General features: G+C 38.9%; 1 protein-coding gene across 1 annotated transcript; it reads right to left on the reverse strand.

Moving 5' to 3' along the window:
• Nucleotides 1-5881: 5881 nt before the first annotated feature.
• Nucleotides 5882-9560, reverse strand: LOC104961839 (mucolipin-1-like). The gene is made up of 4 exons (XM_010790187.1): nt 9501-9560; nt 8255-8377; nt 7629-7835; nt 5882-6078 (listed from the first exon to the last, which is right to left on the reverse strand). The coding sequence occupies exons 1-4, from the start codon at nt 9558-9560 to the stop codon at nt 5944-5946; spliced, it is 525 nt and encodes a 174-aa protein (XP_010788489.1). The 3' UTR covers nt 5882-5943.
• Nucleotides 9561-10707: the final 1147 nt, after the last annotated feature.

Raw genomic sequence — 10707 nt, forward strand, 5'->3', positions numbered from 1 at the left:
GTTTCTTCCTATAGGCGGACTATGCAGACACATACGGGCCCCCGCGGCCCTAGGGGGCCCCCAAGCTGAAAGTTCAGGTTCAGCCTCAATATATTTGGGGAGAATTCAAATTAGCTGTCTTTATTTGTAGACAGCCAAGCCCCCTCCTGTGTTCGGTGAAGCATTATATGCTTAAAAATCCAATGTAGGATATAAACACGACTCAACTGCATAGCCGCGTTCACACCGGAGTACTTTTCCCACTTTAGTTCCGATATAGTTCCGAAATGTCGCGTTCACACCAAAAAGAGCCGGAACTAAAATTAGTTCATGAGAACCTTTTTACCCCCTTTTCCGTCCCTGGACTCTCATGCGGCTCTCTTGTGAGAAAAGAGCTATATTTCTGATTGGCTGGGCGGATTGCAAACCACGCCCCGTAAAACTCAAAAAAAGTGTTGTGAAGCCACCATTTTATTATCCTCGCATTAGCATTATTAGCATTAGCATTAACCCTGCGCAGAAACGCAGAGAGACTAATTTATGGCAACACAAAATAATACATGGGAGCGGTGAAGATGAGGAGGTGTCGGCGTTCTGGCGATTTACTCGGAAGGCTTCAGTAGAAGCTGCTGGGAGTCCCAGCAGCTTCTGGGAGTCCCAGCAGCTTCTACTGAAGCCAGTCCCCAACTCCGGGGACTTCCGGCCGGGGATTATGGGCGGCAGCGCCGTGAAGTTGTTTGCGGCCTTCCAATAAACCCAAAGCAGAAGAAGAAGAAGTGACGTCAGCTTCATTTGCCTAATCCACCCCCAGGGACTTATTCCGGTGTGAATGCGATCTGTACTTAGTTCATCAGAACTAAGTTCTCATGAACCTTTGTGGGAAAAGTACTGCGGTGTGAAAGCGCCTATGGACTCCCTGAAGAGCAGAACATGCCAGCACAGCACTTCGTTAACATGCAGAAAGCTGCAGCAGCAGTCTCAGCAGGAAACACGTGAAGAAGAACGGTTTAACATACAAGTGAATCTCATAAATAAAGAACCATTGTCGGTATCTCATGCATGTTTGTTCTGCAGGGAATATGATGATCTGAATGAAAATGCAGATAAAACACCTGCTGTATATCTTTTCTGGTTATGTACCCAAATGGTCTGGAGGCAGTTATTGAACGCAGCTTGTTTCGTGGTAACATTATTCTTAGTGCCTGAGGCTGAGGAGGAAAAGGAGCTCATCAAAACATAAGCAACAAAAAAAACAGTTGGGTCCGCCTCTTTTTTTTAAACAAACAGGAAGTCCATGTACTGTAACACTTTTATTTCCCCTAAAAATGTCATGTCACATTTTTAACCAATGTTTCTTCATTTGCATCGTTTTCCTAATGGAAATGTTTTGGGTCGTTGTAGCACGTTTGCACCCACCATACATTATGAGCATTCAAATACACTTAAAGTATCAAAAGTAAACATAACAGACTGATTATGCAGAATGACCAGTTTTAGAAACATAAAGGCCTACTGTATATGATCACATTACTAAATAATAATTACAGATGCCTTCAATTAATTGTGCGGGTGGTAATACTGCAGCTATACTACTTCATATAGGATTTGCATGGGACTGCAGTTAACTGGAAACTGCCTGACTGGAGGTTTTCTCTAAGGGACTTTTTAATCAGCTTTACCCTGAAGGCTACCCACTTCCTGTCAGTCTGACTCTGAGTGCTTCGCCCCTGGCAGCATCCTGGAGTAAATAATTCATGCAGGTACAGAGGATATTGGACAGCCGTGCTACTCCTCCGCACTGAGAGGAGTGAGTGTGCACATCTGCCTTCATCCTCCCCTCTAATTACCTCTAATTTTCGTCCATTTGCATATTTTTCTCCGTCTAACTCGTTAACCTTGAGAAGCAGTTTCTGGTAATGGTAGACTAGAAGGTTAAGCACTTAACTTAGTCAGCGTTATTCATCTTTAATGAAGGCAGCAAACCGCTCCCTCTCTTATTGTCTCGCCACTCCTCTCCTCCTCATTAGGTTTTAGCTTCTACAGCAGCATTTCCTTATATTAGTCTTGGCTCAGGGTTTGATTTCCTGTGATTGGCTGGTTGGTGTCTGCAGACAGAGGCTGCTTTCTCCCTCTAGTGGTGACAGACTAACACAACACACTAAGGGCTCATGCTCTACGGCCCCTACACACGGAGGCGTGCGTTGAAGCTTCAACGTTTCTGCCCATTCACTTTGAATGGGGTGACGTCACGCTTCACCGAACTGCATTGTGGGAGCAAAGCGTAGCCTCAGCCAATCGAATCATATGCCTGTACAATAGCCAATCAAACCGCGTGCGCGCCAGACAAGCCCAACGGCAAGCTTCAACGCGTCGCTGCCGTGTGGACGTACCGTGACACTTCCCTACACACGGCGGCGTGCGTTGAAGCTTGCCGGCGGGCATGTCTGACGCTCGACCAACAACCAATCACATTAATCTCCCGCCCCGGACACACAAGCACGCGGTTTGATTGGCTAGAGCTTGTACTGGCATATGATTTGATTGGCTGGTGCTTCCGTCAACGCTTGAAAAGTTGAACTTTTCTAAACTTTTGAAGCGAGTAACGGAGGCAAAGCGACGGAACCACAATGCAGTTCGGCAAAGCGTGACGAATGGGAAGCGTCTCCGTTGAAGTACGCAATGCTGCCATGTGGACGTACCGTTAGTGGTGCAGGAATGAATCCTAAAACCTGAACGTGAGTCAGCATTTTAGCGCTTTATGTTCTCTTGCTTGAAGGCAAAGGTTTATTTAATATGTTTTTGGTTGTTAGCATGAAAAAAGGCTCTGTGGTCAACACAAGTTTAAGCGATTACAATTTTGTTCTACGATATAACATACGCCAGTAAATACCCCACTGGTGAATTTAAAAACAGAGGTTGCCAACAAGTTTTAAAATGAGACGACTAAACGTCTTCAGGCCCAACATTAGCCGCCTTTAGCTTAGCGGAAGTGACATGGAGTCATGTTAAACTGTAGTTTATAGATCAACTGCGCAAGCTGATGTTTTGTTGATGGTAAGGACATTTTAAATATTCCTGAATTGAATGTACATTTTTTGCTCACGTCATTTTTAATATGCTATCAGATACAGAACAGGTAGTAGTCGTCCACGTAGACAGACCTTTGTGAGAAAGCAACACATCTGGGACAACATCTCTGATAAGAACCTTCTTTCTGTTTTAGCAGACTTGTATCAAGTCAACCAAAATACTGGAAGCAGCTATCAACATGTGTTTAAACTGTCGAAGCAAAAAAAAGCGTGTTGTTTGTAGCGTCCACGTTTTTTTCCTATAAAGTCTGTGGTTGTTCCCATATTACTCACCAACACACAGAAGTATCAGGATCGACTTCTCAATTCAGAAAAGAGGACAATCTGAAGAGCACTTGAATGCAGCGCGTTATCTCTATACCACTGTGACATGACATTTTAGTGAGCATCTGACTTTTAAAACGGGCATACAATGTGTCTGCTGTGATAAAGAATAAATACACCATTTTGAAGTCTTTCCAGTTTATTTGACTTGAAATGTTTTCATTCAGATGGCAGCAGCTTTACAGAACAGAATTCATAAAAATTACCATTAAAACTTGTACTCCTATACAGAAATGAATACTCAAATAATATCAATACAAAATAATTAAGACAGTATAAAAAATTTAAGAAAGCAGCTTTAAATAAAAACACTGTTAACATAAAACCATAACGACGCATTGAAATCAAGTGAATCAGTCTAAATACGGTGCAAATAATGAAGAGTAAATAAACATTCATAAAGTGTAAACACGTGTTGTGATAGTAAACAAAAGTCATTCATATAAGTTAGCATAACAATAATTTAATACACCTTTTAGTCCTGAAACATTTTGTGCAGTGAACGTCCCTTTTCCAATAAACAGCGCCATTAATGAGCCTGAAGAAAATCAGTCCGCTTCTAATATAGGATATTTTGAATATAATAAGTTCAAAAAAGGTGAAATGAAGACTTGCTGGTTTGCAGAAATACCCTTTTTCATTTACAGATAATATAAAAGAGCAATTAAGCTTTCAAACAGGCATCAAGGTCAGTGAAGTCTGACACATTATATATTATATAACTCCTAACCTGCCAACGTATTACCCTACAAAGCCTAAACACATACATACTTAGTTAAAATTGATTTAAGGGAATATTTCACCTACAAAATGATCATTGTTCATCATTGAATTACCTAGTGTTACCTTGAAACCTAAGAACATTCAGCTTTTTCTCAAATTCCTCCAAGATGAGCAAAGGATCCCCAAAACTCTTAATGAATTGATCTAAATGGATGCAGATTTAACAGCAAAACTATCAAAACAGTCAACATTGTATGCTGACTACTTCACAAGCAAATTCATTTCGACTAAAACCTTTAGTGTTTCTCAAACCTTTTCATACCAAGGACCACTTAACCAATAAAAAAACACTCGCGGACCACCTAACTCCACAAATATCCAAAATCACATCGTTTTTCTAGAACAGATTACAAATCGCCTGAAAATGGTACAAACAAGTGGTAACATGTGTGACGAAGGTGTTGCGCTGGGCTATATCATGCAATCGAAAGTGAAACTTATGCTCGCTCCATTGCGAAGATATTCCCGCGAGAGTGCGGAAAACTCAAATTAATTAATTTATTTCAAATGTTACCAATATATTCACGGACCACTAGGGGGCGCTCACGGACCACCAGTGGTCCGCGGACCACACTTTGAGAAGCATTGCTTTAGAGGGAGGCGTAGCGCAACTTAGCAAGTGTGACACTGCTCATTAAAAAGTATTTTAAATAGTAATATTTTAGACAAGATGTATATATTTGGTAAGTAATGAGCATACGAATAGATACATCGGACTGGGATTAAACTCCACAAATTGTGTGAGAGTTTTAAATGAATGTTTTGATATAATTTTACTGTTTTAAACGCATTTTCTTCATTAAACTAAGAAATGTCTCTGTATTTTGGATTCTTCGCTCATTGCGGAGCCATGTGAGAACGTTTTCACTGCGAGCTATTGATATAGAAAAGGTATTTTTGTGAATTAAGCTTCCCTTTAAACTTCTAGCTCATTGGTTAAAATTGACAAGACAGCTGCCTTGCACAGAGCACAGCAGAGTCTCTCAGTGCATTAGTCACCTGGCTCTTAACAGCAATAACACTTGATACATATTGATGATGAATGGTCCTTCCTCGTGAAACCATCATCTTCCTCCTCCAGCCAGGGGAGGATGAGAACAGAGCGAAAAATACGAAAAAAGACGAGCGGAGGAACAACCTTGAAAGTGAAATGGTTGGAGAGGCTAAAGTCACAGCGGTTAATAATCCCTATGAAGATTCAGACACATATTTACATATTCTAAAAGGCGTGTGGACAATGAAATGATGATAAACCGCTGTGTGTGTTCCGGTGGAAATGTGCATCCACTCTACAGCGATGAATATGTTTACTGGCATTATTGTTGTAGTCATCAAAGCTTTGACAAACTGACATTTCACAAAGAGACCATAAATTATTCATACAGTACAAAAGCCCGAGCAGGTAATTGGGCCTGTGTGCGGTGCGTTCAGGCGTTCCCGGACAAATCGAAATGCAACAATTTCAGACAGCAAAGGACAGAGGGTTCAAGGTCAGTCGCTTCTCTCTATCGACGCATTCAGAGTCCCTGCTGGGTGTTTGAAGCTGTCACAGGAAATATAGTGCTTTACACACACACACACACACACACACACACACACACACACACACACACACACACACACACACACACACACACACACACACACACACACACACACACACACACACACACACACATCATCATCATCATCATCCTACTCCTCCTCATCATCATCATCATCATCATCCTCCTCCTCCTCCTCCTCCTCCTCCTCCTCCTCGTCCTCCTCACCACTCACAGCAGCAGAGGAAGGAGCACGAGGATCCTTCTGGTCCTCTGAACTTTCCGGAGCTCGGTGTGTCGTTGCACTCGGAGATGAACTGGTGCAGAGCGCTGACTCGGACCTGCTCCTTCGTCTGAGCCTAAGGAGGAGACGAGAGGAAGGTTCAATATTTCAAATGTTCTACATACTGACCCATCGAGGGATTCATACAGGAGAAGAGTATAACTGTTTTACTAATAAGTCATAGAGAGGACTGCAGTATAAGGGAAATACATGAGGAGGATGATGTGTTGTTTGTTTTCTATTTCGAGTCCAACTTGTTACGCTAATGCTAGTTAGCTAGACTTATTCTCAAAAGTTAGCAACTTTTGAGACGATGTGTATGTGTATATGTGTGAGTATGTAGGTGTGTATATGTATGTGTGCATATATGTATATCAGTGTATGTATGTGTATGTATATGTGTATATGTATATATGTCAATCAACAGATAAAGCCGATTAATAATACTAATAATATCAATAATAATGCATAAAAATGATAATTATTGCAGATTACAAATTATAAATAAATCATTTAGGGCAAGGGGGTGGTATTAAATAAATTATACTTCTTCTCACTTCTTTTCGAACATTAGATGTGGCACTGTTTATGTTGATAATGCTGTTGTTGTTGTAAATGTCATTTTTTGTTTTGTCATTTCTATGTTTTGATTTGTTTTACATGAATATGCACTGCAACATTTGTTTTTGTTTTTTTTATTTTACTTGTTCGAAATAAAATCAATCAATCAAAAACATTCATTTTTTACATTATTACTTTTTTCCTGACGGTTTGACTTCATTCCCAAGATTTCTGCTGTAAGTTTCTAATCTACACATGATATACCATCCTATGTAGATATAGTATGCTCCTGTAGTATTTTGGACATCATATTTTATTTTGATTTGATATAATATTTTTCATTTTATTGTTTTTTTCTCTCTATTCCACTTTTTAAGTATTTGTATTTTAATGTCTGAACACACTGCTGCTTCAGTAACAAACGCATTTCCCAAATTGGGATCAATAAAGTATACATCTATCTATCTTTTTTTATTCTCTGAATTGTTTGTGTTTATTCTAGAAATGCTATTCTTAACCATATTGTTATTTTATTGGCAATTTTTTGACTTTATTCTTAATTTTTTAACTTCATCCACAATATTTTGACTGTTTGATTTATTTGGGTAATGTTGATTTTATTCGTTCAAGTTTATTAACAATAAATCGACTTGTTTCTCAATATTTTCACTTTATTCCCTGAATTGTATCTCGACAAACTTTATTGTCAAAATGTTTTTCAACTCTGATCTCCACATTTTGACTTTATCCTTAATCTTTTGACTTCCTAAAAAGGTTTTTCCTCCTTTATTTTCACAACATTTTCACTTTATTCTCAATATTTCTTTTTAAATGAATTCAACACTATTATGAAAATGTTGACTTTCATTCTCTAGATATAAACTGAATTCTTGAAATACAAACATTTAAAATAAATCTTTCTCCCTGTTTCAATTTCACTCCTGTCCTGATACTCCTACTTTACCTCAGATTTACCATCATGTATTCTGTATGAGTCTAATTTATTTCCCCACAGGCCTGGCCTTAAATGCACGAAGACGAGAGAATGACTGACAGAAATCGTACCATGATGGTGTCGTAGGCTCCGGTGATGAGGGCGATGAACAGCGACAGCACCATGTAGATGAAGAGCGAGATGAAGGTGTAGAGGTAGACCTGGCTGAAGATCCACACCAGAGGGCTGCTCTGCTCCATCGCAGCAAACGTCACAAACATGTCGTCTCCGTTGATCAGAGAGAAGAGGCACTGTGACACCATGGACAGGGAGCGGAACTACACACAGGAACACACGTTATTAATGCAGTATTGAGATGGCTTTTGTATTTAAAAAACAACTGTTTGTGTGTATTGTTTCAATTATTGCAAGTGTTATTCTTTCTACTTGTTGCTGCATTGCTCCTTTTCTACCAGAACAACACGTTGCAAGCTAAATCCATCACATGTTATTATGACTCAGATTGAATAAATGTCACTTTCCTTGGCTCACTAATCTTACAGAGCTATAACAATGACGTGCTGGAGGCAGTTTATGGGAATTAAGCCATGGTGACTTCCTGACTGTCTGAATGACTCATGCTTGCTCATTCTGTGTGTGTGTGTGTGTGTGTGTGTGTGTGTGTGTGTGTGTGTGTGTGTGTGTGTGTGTGTGTGTGTGTGTGTGTGTGTGTGTGTGTGTGTGTGTGTGTACGTACCTTGGCATGATAGGGCCCCAGCACAACCCACCCACAGAAGCAGTAGCCCATATAAATGGCCGCTACGCAGCAACAGAAGCGGATGACGTTAGGAAACGCAGCTCTCAGAGTCACAATCAGGATCTATGACAAAAAAAGAAAGAGAATAAAATATATTTAGCCAGAGTCGAGCAGGGATGACATTTTATTTGTACTGTAGGCTGACCTGGAAGGCAGCATCTCACTGGTTCCCTTGAGAAAAATCAATGGGATTTTTCCATTGAATTTTGGAATATTGTAGAAAATAAGATCCGTGGCAAACACACATTAATGATACTTACACGCTTTGTCCAGCAGGATAATCTCCACATATTAACACCACTTTTATGATTTTAGTTAAGTAAAAAGCTAAAGTACACTATAAAGGAACTACACATGCCTTCACCTCACCACTGCTAAGCTAAAGGGCGGCTAATGTTCAGCACGTCATTCAAACAATCCCTCAAAGAACATTAGCCGCCCTTTAGCTTAGCAGTGGTGAGGTGAAGGCATGTGTAGTTCCTTTATAGTGTACTTTAGCNAAATGTTGTTCATCTACCTGATTATGGAAAAAGACATGATTATGGCAAAACTTAACTTAAATAATAATCACTATTATGGGTCCATAAAACATTTAGCCGAAAGGGCCTTTTTAACAACTTTCGGCCGATAATTTTCGGTGGCCGAATATTTGGTGCATCCCTACTTTTTTTTTTAAAAGAAGTAATATTTTCACTGCCCTTGATCAAATATTAATTATTATCATTGCCATTGATAGGAGACATCCTGAAATATAGACTGTGTGTGTTTTCATTTTTACTATGTGTTACTCATTTCTCCTTGCTTAGAGGACAGCATAACAAAAAAATGGCTCAACTTACCCCACTCTCCCCTAGGCCTACTTCACAAATATTTTATGAAAAATAACAGAAGGTAATATTTTTATTGTATTTAAATGTATATGGGAAAATTTTACCGTCTGTTACGTTCGTTATTTTCTTTTCTTTGTCTAACATTTTTTGTGATGTTTTCCAGTGTTTCCCTAGCAACAAACACTAGTCACGTGATAGTGGAGTCACGTGGTAACCAGGAAGCTGCTCTGTTTGTTTTCCAATGCAACGGAGAGCATCCTTTCTGTGTGCAGAAACTAGACCCTGTTAAACACAATGGATCCTCTCTCTTCTCCATACTGAGCTCAGGATGTCCTCCTCCATCATAGCCTGATCACCATGGCGACCTCCAGCTCCACGTGCACCCAGGACAGCTCCACAGGTCGGTCTGTGTTCATGTTTCTAACATATGGAGATAATTCATGTGTGCTTTCTGTCTCTTAATTAATGCATGGATTCTGTAAATACTGCAAAATGCATCATGTTAAATTCAATTAGGCTGCACGGATGATGCTAAGATGTGATGCATATAAGGTCTTATGAAGGAAATACTTACAAAATCAATGTTAGATAAATGTTCTGCATCCCAGTTGACTTGCAGATAAACAAGATTTATATTCTAGTCACTTACTAAAGTGCAATGTGCATGCAGTTACATAGGATGGGAAACTGCCCTGTATGCAGTGGTGGAAGAAGTACAAGTAATAGCACACTGTAAAAATACTAATATTGAATAAGTACTGCATTGGAAATGTTACCTGGGTATACGTAAATTAGAATTATCATGAAAATATAGTGAAAATATTTAAAGTTAAAGCAAAAATTAGCAGAATTGTTTTAAAAAAAAATTCAAAATGCATTTAAATGAGAAAATTATTATTATTATTTCCTTTTAAAGATGCCATTTAATCATCAGTCTATTCTATTGCATGGTTGGATAATGCATCAAGCTTGCCTCGTACAGACTGTTGACTAGTTTAACTATAAAATATAATATTTTATAGCTTTCTGTGTTTTTTATGCAAACTTCTGTTTAATCTGCAAAGTCACTAGTTACTAAGGCTGTCAAATAAATGTAGTGTAGTAAAAAATACAATATGTGTTTGTGTAGTAGAGTAGAAGTATAAAGTAGCATAAAATGAAAATACTCAGGTAAAGTACAAGTACCTCAAAATAGTACTGAAGCATTGAATAAATGTACTTTATAACATTGCATTAGCGCTATTTGACATTTGCATACTACATAAATTTCCTTTCACTGTACAGCATTTCATTTTACATTCTGTTATTGTTTATCCTATTATATTTATATGTATATTGTTCAATTACAATATACATATATATATATATATATATATATATATATATTTCTATTAATCATTTTCGGCATTCGGTTTTCGGCCAACTGTTTCCTATTTTCGGCATCGGTTTCGGCCAAGAATTACCCATTCGGTGCACCCCTAAAAAAAAGTTTTGTGGCTCAACTTGCCCCAGTGTAGGGGTAGGTTGATCCAGGTCAGGGGGTAAATTGAACCACTGTTCAAA

This window comes from Notothenia coriiceps, unplaced genomic scaffold, assembly GCF_000735185.1.
Source record: "Notothenia coriiceps isolate Sejong01 unplaced genomic scaffold, NC01 NC01_scaffold00033838, whole genome shotgun sequence".
Classification (NCBI taxonomy): Eukaryota; Metazoa; Chordata; class Actinopteri; order Perciformes; family Nototheniidae; genus Notothenia; species Notothenia coriiceps.